Source organism: Monodelphis domestica, chromosome 2 (assembly GCF_027887165.1).
Source record: "Monodelphis domestica isolate mMonDom1 chromosome 2, mMonDom1.pri, whole genome shotgun sequence".
Lineage (NCBI taxonomy): Eukaryota > Metazoa > Chordata > Mammalia > Didelphimorphia > Didelphidae > Monodelphis > Monodelphis domestica.
The window spans coordinates 139,471,399-139,488,367 of NC_077228.1; the positions used below are offsets into that span (position 1 = coordinate 139,471,399).

Sequence of the window (16,969 nt, forward strand, 5' to 3'; positions counted from 1 at the left end):
CTACCCCAGAGGGACAGAGCCCCTCAGAGGAGCTCCTCAAGGAGCTCTCCTTCAGAATGAGAGTCAGAAATCAAGATCCTGAATGAGATCCAAGCTCTTATTTTTAAGGGCAAAATTTCCTCTGTCACCTCCCCTAAGTACTTACATCTACCAATCACTGTAGATGTTTCTAAAGGACCGCCCATTTTGAATTCACAGCTGAGTAGTTTTAATCTCTTTAGTAAGTCAGAAAAAAATGCTGCTGTGTCGACAAATTTCATTAAGAAAAAACCTCTGAATAAGTTATCACCCTTTTAGGTTTAAGTAGTTTACAAGTTACCCCACCTTTATAGGCACTTAGCATCCCATTGTATCAATTCTAAAAGCAGTCATGACTCAAAGAACTTCCTGTCCCTTCCATAAGCATGGATCAAAGTACTTTCATTGTTTATCAAGCAGTTTTCTGTCCTAAAGCAGTCTTAAGTAGGGTGGAGCAGGGACACTCCCATAGCTAGGAGCCCCCACACTCAAGTAGAGTTCTCATCATCTGCTAGGGAATTTTTTTTTTAAGTAGAAGATTTCCCAATGGGGGAAACCCCTAACATTCATAAGTCTGAGAAATTTTGAGGTTTACATTAGCAAAGGAAGATCTTAACCAAATGAGAATTAATTTTGTTCCTTTGAGCAAAAGTCATGAACTTTATATAGGGAATTCTTAAAGTGGAGTGTGAGGTGCCAGTATCCTTAGGGATATTCTTATTTGTAGACCTGATGTAAATGAGGAGGTCTGAGTTTTTCCCTCTTCCTACTCCTCAGGTGATCTTGGATAAGGCCAGCTACCACCTGAGCTTCATTTTCCTTAGCTGTAACATGAGAGCAATTGTCACCTAGAAGGTGCTGAATAAAGGCTTATTGACCCACTTGTACTTTTCCTTGTCAGTTATTCAAGTGATAAACATTTATTAAGCACCAACTATGTGTCAAAAGCACTGAGGATACAAAAAAGATGGAAAAGACAGTCCCTCCTCTCTGGATTTTGGATTTGGCAACTAAGATCATTAGTAACTTGAGAGAGAGCAGTTTCGGTGGAATGATAAGGTCCAAAAACTGGACAGGAAGAGGTTAAAAGAGAAATTAAAAAGAGACAAAGTGATGCTGTAGAAAATCTTGGAAGAGGATTGGCGTTCTAATTCTGAATTTCCTAACACCTCATTGGATGACTCTCCATTTTCCTCATCATCTCTCTGGGCTTAGTTCCTCAACTAAGGCTCAAAGGCCTTAGTTGTAAAATTAGGGAGTTGGATTAGATGCTCTTGAAATTTCTTCCAAGTCAAGTTTTGGGATGCTTCAGATGTCTTCAAATATGATGGAGAGAGAGAATCAGAGACAGAGACAGAGAGGGGAAGGAGGGGAGAGAAAGAAGGGAGAGAGGGAGAGAGACAGAAAGACAGACAGAGACAGATAGACAGGAGAAAGGAGGAGAGAGAAAGGGGAGGGGAGAGAGAGAGAGAGAGAGAGAGAGAGAGAGAGAGATTCCAGGAAGTGCTTTGCAAAACTTTAGTACTATGTACATGTGATTTATTTTTAGAAGCACAGAGTCTTCTGAGATTATGTGGGACACTCTTACAAAGGTCCAACCTGACCTCCTTTTTCCTTAACTATCCTTAGTCATGTTATTATTATCTTTTTAGTTAGTGGGAAGTTTGTTCTTATTCTCCTATATAACACTGGCATTATGTTATAATTTAATTCTGAAGTAAGTTATACCTTGTTTTCACTTCTAGCTACATAAACTTTATATACTGTGTTTATATATTTATGTACATAGAAAAACAAATATATGCACATATATATTTTTTATACATATACTATAGGTGGCACAGTAGATCTAGGCCTGGAATCAGGAAAACTTGAGTTCAAATCTGGCCTTGGGCACTTACTAGCTATGTCAGTTCACCCTGTTTGCCTCAGTTTCCTCATCTGTCAAATGGTCTATAGAAGGAAATGGCAAACCACTCCAGTATCTCTGCTAAAAAGAAACTCAAAATGGGGTCACCAAGAATTGGACATGACTAAACACTCATCAACAAATGTGTATGTGTGTATATATGAGACAAAACTTGAACCCAGGTGTTCCTGATTCTAAGGCCAGGTCTCTATCCTTTATACCACTCTGCCTCTCCTCCACATATATATACTGGATAAATCATTTAATGTTTCTGTACTCCAGGCAATTCTCTAAGACTAGAATTTACAAGAAAGTGGTGACTTGGGTCGGTCAAGGGTGTTTCCCCAATTTCCAACCCACAGCAATCAAATTGGGAGTTCCATCCCCATTCTAGGCCAGTGGCAGAAATAGAAACCCTTCTTAAAACAGGGATGTCTACTCTGAGGAGGGAATGGCTGGATCCTTTAACCTGCCATCTCTTCCCTAGGACAGAGTTATTTTGGGATCCAACAGCGCCTACCTCTACATTGGCTTTCCTTCTGAGCGTAGCAATGACGATGTGACCAAGTTTGATTATGACTTTTTTCAGTCTGAACTCGCAGCAGCAGAGGGAGTTAGCGTGGATAAGCTGGGTAAGGATCCTGTTTTTGATGATTCCAATGTGATGACTTGAGAATGATTGTCTGTGTGGGGAGTATCCCCATCTCTTCTCCAAAAGTTGCTTTGTAATGGCATCCCCTCCATTGTGTCTCTTCCAGAATGGAGGTCAGATTTGTACACTATATACAGGCTTTTTAGATTTTGGGGGGTCCAGGATCTTGGATGGGGGAAAAAGTAGCATTGTTTTTACCAATTTTTAATTTCTTTGTCATTCAATTATATTTTATGCATTTAAAAACATTATTCTGAGAAATGGTCCATAGCCCTGATCTAGTCCAGCCTCTTTTAAATTTATTATTACTATTATTTTAAATTATTTTATTTTTAAAAAATATTTTCCCATGTTTACATGATAATTTTCTTTCCCTCCCCTTTCCTTTCCCCTCCCAGAGCCAACAAGCAATTCCACTGGCCAACCTCTTTTTTTATAGATGAGGAAACTGAGGCTCAGAAAAGTGAGTTGTCTACGGACACACTAAAAGTAGATACTAAAGCCAGAATTTGAATACATACTCGCTTAAGATCCAAAACTTTTTATATAGTATCCTAAATTGCCTCTCTTTTGTAAAAGAAGACAAACAGCCTTAGGTTTGACTGGTAAATTGGAGCCACCCATATTCATGAGTAAAAGAGATAAGATGATTTCCAAATAAAGAAAATTCATAAATCATCCAAAGTCATTTTCCCCTCCTACGTCTAAATGGCTTTCTTTCACAAAATAATCTGATTTGTTTTTTTCTGCTTTTCTTTGCTTCGAAGGGGCCACATGTTTATTTTGCATACTAATTATGCTACTTACAGTTCCATGGACTTAAATATCCCCTTTCTGCCATCTTCTTCCTTCTGACCTCTCCTTCTGACCATTGTAAGAATTTTAAAATTTAGGTTTTTATGCTACTGTGAGATTTCTATAGTAATATTGTGGCCACCAATTTAAAGATACTATAATTTAAGTCAAAATGACTTTTAGTAGATTTCTTTATAAAGAGGTGGAAAGAGTGAAAGTGGGAAAATATAAGAAGAAGGTAGAGAATTATCTAGCCTATCACCCTAAGTGCTGCTCCAGTGTGGCACTCAGCCCCAGCAGGGCTCGATAATCTTCAGCCAGAGGACCAGGTGGTGTCTTCAGCAAAGGTACCACCAATGCAGCCTCCTCCAGGAAAGGAAGGCCTCTCTGGAACTGATCTCTCCAGAAGCCAGGAAAGGAGGATCTCTCCAGGACCAATCTCTTCAGAAGCCAGGAAAGGAAGGCCCACTACTCAGCCAGCTCTCTGACACAGGATCCAGGGAGAAGTCCAAAAAGAGAAGGTGCCAAGGTGAAGTCTCAGGAGCAGTCCAAAGGAGAAGATTTAAGCCCAAGATCCAAGCTTAAGGTTCAAGTCAAAGATTCAAGCTGAAGAACAGGGAGCTCAGAACTTTTTATAGTCCTTTTTCCACTTCACTTTTGGTCCCTTCCTCTACTTTACGGGAACCAATTGCAGTCTTTTAATTTGCCTAGCACTGCCCAATGGGTGATCAGTGGCCTCTGGAATTGTCACCCACTCTGGAGAGTGATTTGTGGACTCTCCTACTTAGTGACTGGCAAGGGTACTTTAAGTTCTTGATTAATTAATTTTAAAGTTGCTGATTGATAGATAAAGAAAATTTGATTCCCTCTTCATACCATCCTTCATTCAAGGCTCAGTTCTGGTGTCATCTCCACTATAGGAACTGAGGGGAATTAGTGAAGGCTTAAATACTTAAATATTTGATTATAATTGTAACAATAAAATTAAAAATTTAACTTAATTTTAATTTAATTTTAAAAATGAAAAATAATTTTTAAAATATTAAATAAAAATAAATACTTAAATAAAATAAATATATAAATGCTCATGCTCTCTCTCACTCTCTTAGAATTATCTTACATTTACTTACCTTTCTCTAAACAGAACTTAAACTTTTGTGGGGGGTGAGGACTGTTTTTTTGTTTTGTTTTTTTGTTTATTGAGAAGCTACAACACTCATTAAAACCAGGGACATAGATGGTATTTTGATCCAAAAATTGCTGTTGAACAATAGACTCCTTGAGCACGGGACCAATATCTTTTGTCTCCCAGAGAGTACCTGGGCAGAGAGTCTTTCTCAGCAGGTACTCTTGGCATACTTGAATAAATGAATGAATGAAAAAGGATTTTAAACTCTGAAAATTTGCTAAATAAAAGTTCATTTACTTTCCATTTAATTTCTGTTTCCTAAAGGTGCTGGAAATAATAGAGATGGGAAAGTGGATCCCAGTGTCCTGGCGGTATTCCAGGATTATATTAAATTGATACCGTTGGTTGCAGAAGCCAATCAAATGAGCAAAGAGTTGAGGAAGGTAATCTAGCAATGCCAGTGGAACGAGGCCAGGGCCCCTCTGCGTCCCTTCAAATACACCATCCTTTTGATTTGGTTAGTCATCTTCTGAGTGTGACTTGCTGGGTGACTCTGGACGATTCACTTCACTAACCTGGACTAGCCCCCGTTTTCTCTCGTGTAAAATGAAGGGGTTTGAGTTCAATTGCTTCCAAGACCCTCTTCTGACTCCAAACCTGTGATCCTGTGATCTCCATAAAGATTCCTCTCTCCAAAAAGAGGCCAGCTCAAAGCCACGCAGACTAGAGAAAACTGAGTATGGGGCAGTGGCAGAAATAGAAACTCTCCTCAGAGATTCAGGGGCTCTTGACTTCTAGGAAGACAGTCTCTGCCGCTGTCCCTGGAGAAGCAGACCCTCCAGAGATGAGCCATGGCTGAGTCTGATCCCTTTCCCATGACTTTATCCAGAGCTGGGCAGTGGGGCTCTGAGGAGCCATGGGGCTAAGTCCGACACCAGGAATGGGGGTGAGGGGCGCCTGGCTGACCCTGAGGATGGATGGACTGGCTTAGACCAGGAAGGGAGGACCAAGCTTCAGTGACAAACAGCACTGGGGCTAGGCAGCTCAGGGGTTGCTGCAACTTCTACTTGGGTAAGATAGGGAAACTGAGGCTCAAAAAATAAGATTAAATTAAAATTGTTGTTAAAATAGCATCCTTGGGTGGGGAGGGAGAGGGGGGCAGCTGGATGGTTCAGTGGATTGAGAGCCAGACCTACTTCCTAGTTGTATGACCCTGGGCAGGTCACTTAACCCCCATTGCCTAGCCCTTACTGCTCTTCTGCCTTGGAACCAATACACAGTATTGATTCTAAGATGGAAGGTAAGCGTTTTGGAATTTTAAATATATATATATATATGTATATATACATATATAAAAATAGCATCCTTGGTTTCCTATTTTTAGAGCTGGCAGAGACCTTAGGGATCATTTACTCTTCAGTCATTTCAGTTGTGTCCAACTCTTTGGGAACCTATTTACAGTTTGTTTGTTTTTTAATTTTTATAAATTTTTATTGATTAATTAATTTAAAATATTTTTCCATGGTTACATGATTCATGTTCTTTCCCTCCTCTCCTCCCTCTTCCCTCCTGGAACCCACGAGCAATTTCACTAGGTTTTACATGTATCCTTGTTCAAAATCTGTTTCCATATTATTACTATTTTCAATAGAGCGATCATTCAAAATCAACATCCCCAATCATGTCCCCATCAAACCATGTGTTCAATCATATGTTTTTATTCTGTGTTTCTGCTCCCATAATTCTTTCTCTGGATGTGGACAATGTTCTTTCTTATAAGTCCCATTTGGGGTTTTCTTGGCAGAGATACTAGAGTGATTTACCACTTCCTTCTCCAATTCCTTTTACAGATGAGGAGAGTGAGGTAGAAATAACAGACTTGCGTAGGGTCACACACAGCTGATAAAGATATGAGGCCAGATTAGAACTCAGGTCTTCCTTATTCCAGTCCTGGCACTTTATCCACTGCACCATCTGGATGCCCAGTCATTTAATAAAATCTCTCATTTTATTTATTTATGTGTTTATGTCTATCCATTCATCTATCCATCCATCCATCCATCTATCCATCCATCCATCTATTTATCTGTCTATCTAGCCATCCATCTATCCATCTATGTATCTATCTATCTATTTGTGTCTGTCTGTCTGTATGTCCATCTGTCTGTCTATCTGTCTGTCTGTCTCTCTATTTGTCTGTCTGTCTTTCTGTCTATCTATCTAACTTAAACTCTTACCTTCCATCTTAGAATCAATACTGAGTATTGGTTCCAAGGCAGAAGAACAGTAAGGGCTAGCAAATGGAGATTAAATGACTTGTCCAGGACCACACAGCTAGGAAGCATCAAAGCTTGAATTTTAACCCAGGACCTCCCATCTCCAGGCCTGGCTCTCTTATCTCCTGAGCCACCCAGCTGCCCCCTTTCTGGTCTATCTTTATTAATTATGCTCACATTCATGATTTGCTGTCATTTGGGTTTGTCATGTTTAGATAGACCCTCCTTAATTCCTCAAGCATACTTGGAAATGCTGGTTTCTTGACTTCTCTACCAGCAGCAATGCAATGATCCAGGACAATTCTGAGGGACTTATGAGAAAGAAGCTATCCACATCCTGAGAAAGAACTGTGGGAGTAGAAACACAGAAGAAAAGCAGCTGCTTGATCACATGGTTCAATGGGGATATGATTGGGGATGTAGACCCTAAACAGTCACTCTAGTGCAAATATTAATAATATGGAAATAGGTTTTGATCAATGACCCATGTAAAACCCAGTGGTATTGCATATCAGCTCCAGGAGGGGAGAGGGAGGAGAGGAGGGAAAGAACATGAATCATGTAACCATGGGGAAAATATTCTAAATTAATAAATATTAAAAATTAAAAAATTTTAAAGCTTGTTTCTTAGCTCCTCATGGAAAGATAAGATGATAGAAGCCCAATGAGGTTAGAAAAACACTTCTGAAAAGTGTTTCCTTATTTCAGGGGCTTACACTGGAGCTCAAAGTGAAGAATCTGACATCATCGGATTCCAAAGGTTACGATCTGCAAAAGGAAGTCATAGTGAAGGTGACCCACAAAGAGACTCGGGAGGTGAGGCTGCGCAGGGAGGGAGGGAACACTCATTTGTAGGAGCCCATCTGAACACGTCCTCCTCATTCACGGAAACATAGAATAAGAGAACCAATCAATGGAGGCGAGCCTAAGGGAACAAAAAGGTCAAACAAGAGTCTACTCAAAAGGGAAAGAGCGGGTGTGGCTGGGTAGTTCAGTGGATTGAGAGCCAGGCCTAGAGACGGGAGGTCCTGGGTTCAAATCTGGCCTCAGACACTTCCCAGCTGTGTGACCCTGGACAAGTCACTTAACCTCCATTGCCTAGTCCTTACCGCTGCTCTTCTGCTCTAGAACCAGTACCCAGTATTGATTCTAAGACAAAAGGTAAGGGTTTAAAAAAAAAAGGGAAAAGAACTCATTTCTTAGACATTCAGAACATAGGACAGATTTACAAGGAGTAAAAACATGAATTTATTCCAGATCTCAGAAATAAGAACAGTAAAGAAAGCTTTCCACCCCTCACCCTATCCTTGAAAAAAAAAGAAAGAAAAGAAAAAAGGAAAGGATTCCCTGGGAGCAAATTTCCTCACCTTTTGTCTGTTTGAAAGGTTGTCATTAGTTGTAAAACACCGACATCCAGAGCAGGAAAAGAAGGTGAGGATGGCAGGGAATTGAGCAATTTCCTCAGTCAACCCATTCCAACATTAAAAATACAGAAATTGCTTCTTATGTGTAACACGTCTAGTTTCGGATCACAACCACTTGTCAGGTATGCGATTCCTTTCAAATAGGAATTGGGGGGCATCTGGGCAGCTCACTGGATGGAGAGCCAGACCTAGAGACAGGAGGTCTGGCCTCCGACACTTCCCAGCTGTGTGACCCTGGGCAAATCACTTGACCCCCATTGCCTAGCCCTTACCCCTCTTCTGCCTTGGAATCAATACATATGATTGTAAGATGAAAGCTAAGGGTTAAAAAAAAATGTCAAATAGCAATTAGACTAAATGACTTCTGAGGTCCCTTCCAGTTCTCAAATGCTGTGAAAAGGAAATTTTTCCTCCCCACTTTTCACTACGTGGACCTGGAGTGAGACTGTGCCAGAGAACTCATTGGATAAATTTAATCATGAGGGTAGAACAGCCAGAAAAATGGAGCAATGGAGTCAAGGATGTCAGGAGACCAGGAGGGCAGGATGATCTTCCCTGGACTGCAGGGACCAAATGGAAGGCTGTAATTGGTTCCTGAGATGTCACATTAGTGGGTGGAGATTAGCCTGGATAAACTGAGGCAGGAGGGGAGCTCACACTTTATGGATTTCCATGTGTTCTGGTGACTGCTCTCTCCCCTGTTGGTGTGGTTGGGGGCCCAAAATGGCAGCCACAAATTAGAAAGTGAAGTACCTCTGTATCACTCTCCTATTTTTCCATTGTCTTCCTCTTCCTACTTTTGGTTTAATAAAAATATTAATCTACTGCCAGTCTCTTAAATTTAATTCTATGATTCTTTGACCCTAAACAAGTCATTTACACTTGTTGTACCCTGAACTTTTCTTCTAGAAAATAATGCCAATCCCTTAAACTTTTCCTTGTAGGTTCCATCTTCTAAAATTTTTATTATCTCTCACAAGTTCGCTTCTGACCTAATATATCCTTTATTTTATTTTATTATTTTAAATAAACCCTTACCATAATGGGTAGACAAAGAGGGTTAAGGGACTTGCCCAGGGTCCCAGAGACAGAAAGTGTCTGAGACCAGATTTAAGTCCTAGACCTTTGGTCTCCAGGTCCAACTCTCCATCCACTGAGCCACCCCGCTGCCTGCCTTATATGTCATTTTAAAGTAATAAGTCAGTTTCAGTTTGCATCACTGGGTGGCCAGTGAAAATGGCTACTTCTGTCCAACCAAGTCAATACCAACCAAGTGTACAATGGGGAATAAGAAAACTCCAGTTTCTTTCTCAGCTCTACCACTAAATCTCAGGAATGATAGGTTTATCATTTTCCCTCCCTTTGCCTTCAGTGTCCTAACCCCTAAAATAAGATGGGTAGACTAAGGGATCTCTAAGGGTGCTTTCAGGTCTCTGTTCCAAAGTGATTAATTTTTCTTATGTAGCTACACTTCTGAAAACTAACTCAGTGGACAAATGACATATTTTTGCTTTAGGGAACACAAATGTTTACTTTTCTCCTCTGTCCATAAATGAAAAGAAATTGACACATTAAAAAATAAAGCAATAGGTCAAATCCCAAGCTGAAAGCTGCATTTTCCACAAGTGTTAGTACTTATAAACTATTGCAAGAAAACATGTCACCAGGAAATTGCTTTATCATCACTTATCAAATGTATCCTGATTCTTTCATAAATATGTTTTTGTTCCAAATGAAAAAAATTATAATAAAGTAATAGGTCAAGGGGGCAGCTGGATAGCTCAATGGATTGAGAGTCAGACCTAGAGAGGGATCCTAGGTTCAAATCTGACCTCAGATACTTCCTCAGTGTGTGACCCTGGACAAGTCACTTAACCCCCATTACCTAGCCATTACTGCTCTTCTGCCTTAGAACCAATACACAGTAGTGATTCTAAGATGGAAGGTAAGGTTTTTAAAAAAAAAATAAAGTAATAGGTCACATATTTAAGCAAACCATATGTATTATCACTATTTTGTATATTATATTATTATATACAAAAATAAAATTTGAAAATTAAAAAAATAATAAAGTAATAGGTCAAATACTAAGTGCTCTCTTGCCATCTTGACCTAACTGCCATGAAAGTATGTTTCCCTTCCAGAAGACATAGTGTAGGCAGGCAAGATGGTAGCCAGATATGAAGTCCCTCTCCCAAAGGCAAAGATGGAAGAAAACCAAAACAAATGGTTCTTCCATGTAAGACACAAAATGGGAGTGAGTAGGAATGATAGCAACAAGACAGGTTTCATGACCAGAAAGGTTCAACCAATATGAGAGGAAGAAGGGGCTGAAGCAGGTGGATTCAAAGAGTTGGAGCTGATGATATTGGAAAGCTAGGTCAAAGGATCAGAGTTCCAACTTCTGAGGAACGGAGTGAGTAGAAACAAGAAGCCCAGATAGGAGAATTCTGCTGTAGCTGAAATTAATAAACTGGGCTATTCAAAAGTGAAAAAAAATAAGTAATAGATCCCAGGAGTTAACAACAAAGCTGTTTAGGGGCTCTTCAATGCTAAATTCAAAGAGAATTATTTGTGCTTTACTCTCAAGGTCTCATTTACCTGAGAATACAATATTCATCCAGTTAGAATCAAAATAGTTTGATCCCAAGTACTGTAGCCCCCAGTAGTGAGAGTAGGTCCCAATAAAATCACAGCCATAGTTTAAAAGTAGTCAGATACATAGCACCCGCCCCATGAGAACTTAATCCATTTCCTTCCCAAATACTAAATATCCTGCCAAGAAATTACTGATGCAGGAATTATACAAGAAACTCTGTTAGATGGTTACACACTGACATATTGAATTATCATCTATAGAAAACTCTATTTAGAACCACTGAAGTAATCTAAATCCATTGTCTCTGTCTTATAAATCGTTACTAACTACTGTTCCTGCAAAAGGCTTACCTAATACCTCAGCCTATGTCCTTTTCCCTATAAAATATGTACCCCAAATCATTAAACTTTGCCACTGGTCAGCAAGAGGATTCCTGTGTCAGTCTGTCAGTTCGGCCCTCCTATTATCCCAGAATCATTTTTCTCATACCGGTTCGTTGATCCATGAGGAATTTGTAGAGCAGGGCTCTACCAAGTACTAAATGGAATCATTAATATATTGATCTTATTTTACATTTCCAGGTGTGGATATGGTCTAAAGCCAAGTTCATTAACAGGAAATACCTAATGGAGGAAATTTACCGGCACTTTCTGGATGGAGAAAATATCAGTGTAGCTCAAGAAGATGATCCATTCTGGGATCCTGTGGAGGCCATTCATTTAGGGTCTGCTCACGTGTGGCTCCAGTCTCTGGCTTACTGCATGAAACTCGAAGAACAGGCAGAACTTTTGAACTCTGAAGGGCTAGAAGAGGCCGTTGTTCTCATCAACATAATCCCATGTTCCAGCACAGGGGAGTAAGTTTCCTCCACCCTTCTCTTTGTTCCTCTTTTTGAAACTGTTCTAATAGTATCTGGAAAATTCTCAGGGAACAATACATCCTACTGGTAAAGATGCCAGACTTAGAGTTGTGTTTCATGATAGATGGTCACTGATCATCTGGTCCTGAGCCAGAGACTTTGGGGAATACAAAGAAGTATAAATGCTTGTTATAAGTCACTTATTAGATGACTTTGGATATGTCAAATAATGTCTATGCCTCCATTTCCTTGTTAATAGAGAGAAAAGTAGGACTGTATTTGCTTATCAATTTGATGTGTTTGATGGATAGGAAAGGTCAATTAAGCTTGAGATGTTTTCTTAGCAGGAGCCGTCCAAAATGCTTACAGAAATCCAAAATAGTGTTTTCTTATTGATTTTTTTTTTTTTACACCACAGCTATGAGCTTGTCCAGTTAAGGCAGTGGCCATATGACACTTAGAAGCCATGGGTGGCTCTATGTGTACACAGCTGTAGCAATCTAACAATTACCAAATATTCCAGGAAACTAAAGATTGAACTCTCCTTCGTGGCCACCAAGCACACCCACGGCATGATGGAACAAGGGCTATAGGCGTGCTTTGAGTCCTGATGCTAGATCAGCTTCTTTTTTTTTTCTCCCTAGATCAGCTTCTTGGTGGTTTTGTTATGAATGACTTGCAGAAGATCCTTCCAATGTGATGGAGGTTTTCTTCTGGCTCCTTTAGTATTCTGGGGAAACCATAGTAGCATTTAGCCAAATTAATTGTTTTCCATCATTCCATCTCTATTTCTAAACATTCTTGTCTTTGGTGCCTTTTATACCATGTCTTTGACACGTCGTCTTTGGTAACCAGTTTTGGCCTACTGAATGGGGCCAACTAGGTGGTCTAGTTCGGTTGTCTACAAAATGGGGGCACTGCATCCTGCGAAGGCCATAGCGTGACCCCAAGGGGTGACTGGTTGATAGATAGTATTGGAAAGTTAGGGTGAGTTAATGACCTGTTGTTCTGGGCCCTGCTGGCCAATTCCCACTCTTTTTTTTTTTAAACCCTTACCTTCCATCTTGGAGTTAATACTGTGTATTGGCTCCAAGGCAGAAGAGTGGTAAGGGCTAGGCAATGGGGGTCAAGTGACTTGCCCAGGGTCACACAGCTGGGGAGTGGCTGAGGCCAGATTTGAACCTAGGACCTCCCGTCTCTAGGACTGGCTCTCAATCCACTGAGCTACCCAGCTGCCCCGCAATTCCCACTCTTAATCATGTACCCGAGATGCAGGAGCCCAACCTCTTGTGTTGATGTGAACTTATTCAGATTATCTATCTCATGACAAAAGTTACCAATAAAAGCTAGCCCATGTTGAAGCCATTTGTGATCTCAAATGATCAGCCTGTCCACGCGTTGCTACCCTGACATAATAAATTGCTTTTAAGGTCTCTTTGTACTGAGTTTCTCCTTGTTGATCAGGGCAAAGCTTCCTGTGGCTATGCAAGCTTTTACCAAGCCCCTTGTGCCCAAGAGTTACCTTCTCACAGCATGCAAAATTCACACCTTGCTCCTTAACATGGCCTGCTGGGAAGGTTCTGTACCCCTGGGCAATGGCCAGGAGGAATCCTCTTCCCTCTCCTCGTCCCTATTTTCATTTCCCCAGGGGTTGGCGCAGAAGATGGGGAGGGATCTGCATCACACTTCTCAATAAATTATCCCACCACCAGCCCAGGCTCACCTGTCTCCTGTCGGAGCATATTCGCCTTCCAGACATCACCCTCAGCCACCTGGGCGCTGTCCTCCACGTCTCACCATCACCTTCCATAGCCAGTCAGTTGTCAAGTCTTATGGAGGCTGCCTCTGTCTCTTCTATCCATCTCCTTCTCTTTACTCCCACAGCCTCCACACTAGTTCTGGTCCTCAGCACCTGCTCAAGTCTAGTAGAGGCTGCTAATGAGTTTTTCTGCTTTGAGTCTCTCCCATTCTAATCCATGAGAGCTACCAGGTCTAAAACAGAATCCAATCACATCACTCCCCTACTCAATAAGTGCAGTGGCTCTCTATTGCCTCAAGGATCAAGAACTATTTTCTTCTTTCATTCATCCATTTAAAATGTTTCACAATGGGTAAAATCAACTGTAATGGACTTCTCTACTAGCAGCAATGCAATGATCCAGAACTATGTGGAGGGACATATGAGAAAGAACACTATCCACATCTAGAGGAAGAACTGTGGGAGTAGAAACACAGAAGAAAAACAACTGCTTGATCACATGGGTCAGTGGGGCTATGACTGGGAAAGTGGACTCTAAATGATCACCCTAGTGCAAATATTAATAATAAGGAAATGGGTCTTGATCAATGACACATGTAAAACCCAGTGGAATCGTGTGTCAGATACAGGAGGGAGTGGGGGAGGGGAGGGAAGGAACATCATTCTTGGAACCATAGAAAAATATTCTAAATCATCTAATTAAATAAAATTAAAAAAAATAAGTTTCACAATGCACAGAATGATCAATGTAGTGCATATATGCAATTTATAATTATGAATGTATTTGAATGGCAAAGATACATTTATTGTTTACTGTGTAACCCAACCTGTGCCAAGTAAGAATTTGGCGAGCCCTGCTCCTGAGGTTGCTGGTGACTTACAAGTATTCCAGCAGACCAGGTGGTATATTCTCTTCCCCTCAGAGCCCTTCTGTCATCCATAAATGAAATTAGCTTTCTGTTACGCACCACCATGTCTTGGCTTCTGTCCCCCATGCCTCAGGACAACAGTCTGCATCTCCACAGACAACGCCAAGATGCCTTGCTCTCTCCTGTTTTACAGGGCCTGCAGTGAGGACGATATGGTTATCAACCCTTTGGAGCTGCTCGGCAGGAGGATTGATTTCCAGATTCAGATTTTGAAATGCCTGGGTGTGAAATGGCTCAAGGAAGATGCAAGGAGGGGCATACAGATCGGGTATTATGCTCCATTGATTCCGGATAACTATGTTCCTCGTCAGCCTGGTAGAGGCCCTTCCTGTTTCTAATTGTTTTCTTTAGCTTCTTTTTCTTCAACGATACGTCAACACATATATTCATACACTTTATGCAAACACATAAAGTTACATAGAGTTTAACTCAGCCATGAGCTCTTTCTCCTTAGGTTCTTTAAGCATAAATATCCCCAAGGACTATGTAGCATATGCCAAATCTAATATAGAAAATTGGAAGTACTGGTATCCTAATATTTTGAAAAAACATGATCACCAGCATCACCTAAGTAGTATTTTTCCTAATGAACACATAAGGCCTATATTTATTTTTTTTAATTGAGTAAAACTTCTATCTACAAGAAAAAGTAATTAAGTTCTCAATAGGAAACAAACATAAAACAATGATTTCTTCAAGAGATGTATCATTTCAAGGCATCCTTAATGAGATTACGGTAGCAACCTTTAGTTGCCTCTTAAGTGCCAGGGTGGACATTAATTCACAAGGCCAGAGTGAACACGGCCATAAATCTTGGAAATAGCACCATCCTTGTTCATGAAAACAACTCTGGTCATAATGCTAACTTCGGGTTCTTTTCAGCTACAAAATCTACGATCTCCAAACCACTTTGTACACAAAGTCTGTCTGGAAAACCGTGAATGCCAAAATTGAAGAGACAGTCCATTTTGTGGCTTTGAATGCATCCCATGAATTCTTGAATTACTTGCAGAAAAATGCCCTAATTGTTGACTTATGGGGTCTTCAAGGTAACTTTTGGGGTTTTGTGGGGAAGTTCTCTTTTAAGATAAAGTCTGTGTACCTTGGTGGTAGAGGGAAGAGTCACTTTTTTCAGACCGGGGGAGGACTGGCTCTTTTTAAGTCTCATTACATTCACTGAACTTTCTAGCTCCTAATCCAGACTGACTAGTCTAGGCAGTGTCAGCAGTCTGTTCTAGTTCTAGGGCACTCAGACCCTTTTTGACTGTCCATGTATCCTACCACACAGAAGGCTGTGCTGAACTGAATTGTACCCAGAAAGACCTTATTAAATGGGAAGGCTATGTGATGGTGGACAACATGAAAACCTCACCAGCTCAGGCAGCCAGCTGGGTAAGTGCCTTCCATTTCCCCTCTCATCATGCTAAGTGATAATCCCCAGAAGAGAGCTAAAGATTAAAATTTAGGGAAACTGAGGCAGGGTAGAAATTAGTTTCTCTCTGCAAGGAGTATTATATTTTTATGAGGTTTATTAAGGGTTAAGGATTAAAGAACATACAGACTAAGAAAGCACATGCCTAGGCCAGAGAGGCCTAGACAAGATAACCTCACATCATGAGATGTGTCTGCTCCAAAACGGAAGTCGAAAAGAGGGCTGAGCCTATTCACAACCAGGTTAAATACTCCATCTCGCTCTTGGCCCAGGTGAGAATTCAGAGAGATTAGAGGGCATTCTGGGGAAGTGGAGCAAGGGCTTCTGGGGATTGAAGTCCTGGATTCGAATCTATTTTTACAGCCAGGGAGCCTAAGTTACTTACTACCTGCTGGAATTGCTTTATAGGCTACATCAAACCAAATGGCAGATGTTTATTTGAAACTGCTGAAGTTAGAACAGGAAACAGAACTGCTCCGAAGCATGAACAGAGCCCTACGAGAAGAGAACATGCTTCTCAAGGACTCATTGAGGGGATGTGGTACTGGACAAGGTCAGTGATCCACTCAAACTGCGATTGTGTTAAGACAGCAATCATATACTTTCCATTAGAATGTTCCTCTTCTAGCTACCAAGCCCTGGAAGGAAATCTATTTGTTCTTCTGCAGAAGAGTTTTCTTTTTATTTAAATTTCCCCCCAACAGGATGGTGAAATTTTTTCAAACACATTTTTCCCTTTTCCACAACTAATTATCCTATACCTACAGAACTGAATGGATTAACAGGACCCCCTCCTCCACCTCCATTCTATTTCAGATCATCAACTATCCAACAAACCCAGGATAATCACACAGCTGGCATCACATAAAGATGTTCCCCAAATGTGTTCTCCTCGGACCAGCCACGATGCTGACTTTGCCAAAGCTCTCAAGGTCTTCTACCAAAGAATGAACATTGTGAGAGGACAGTTTCTCAAGCTAAGGCATTATAGGCCTCCTGTGAGTAGCCGGCTACTTCCATTTTCTATGAGTAAACGGATTTTCCTTCCAACACATTTAGCAGGATCCTGGAAGGCATTAGTCACTAAATTTCTTTTGCTTGTCCAAAATGTAAAGAGTAACTTCTGTAGGTAACAGTAGAAATGAGCTATTGAAATGCAGTCCTAGGCAGAGTCCCATGTGACAAAGC

General features: G+C 40.7%; 1 protein-coding gene across 1 annotated transcript in view; it reads left to right on the forward strand.

Moving 5' to 3' along the window:
- Positions 1 to 16,966, forward strand: part of KIF28P (Kinesin-like protein KIF28P) — a 59,144-nt gene extending 42,178 nt beyond the window's left edge. Inside the window, exons 13-21 of the mRNA XM_056816050.1 lie at positions 2,415 to 2,559; positions 4,828 to 4,946; positions 7,488 to 7,595; positions 11,384 to 11,658; positions 14,483 to 14,617; positions 15,232 to 15,398; positions 15,638 to 15,741; positions 16,190 to 16,334; positions 16,598 to 16,966. Coding sequence (XP_056672028.1) covers positions 2,415 to 2,559; positions 4,828 to 4,946; positions 7,488 to 7,595; positions 11,384 to 11,658; positions 14,483 to 14,617; positions 15,232 to 15,398; positions 15,638 to 15,741; positions 16,190 to 16,334; positions 16,598 to 16,914 — 1,515 coding nt within the window. The 3' untranslated portion in view covers positions 16,915 to 16,966. The remainder of the gene's footprint in view (positions 1 to 2,414; positions 2,560 to 4,827; positions 4,947 to 7,487; positions 7,596 to 11,383; positions 11,659 to 14,482; positions 14,618 to 15,231; positions 15,399 to 15,637; positions 15,742 to 16,189; positions 16,335 to 16,597) is intronic.
- Positions 16,967 to 16,969: the final 3 nt, after the last annotated feature.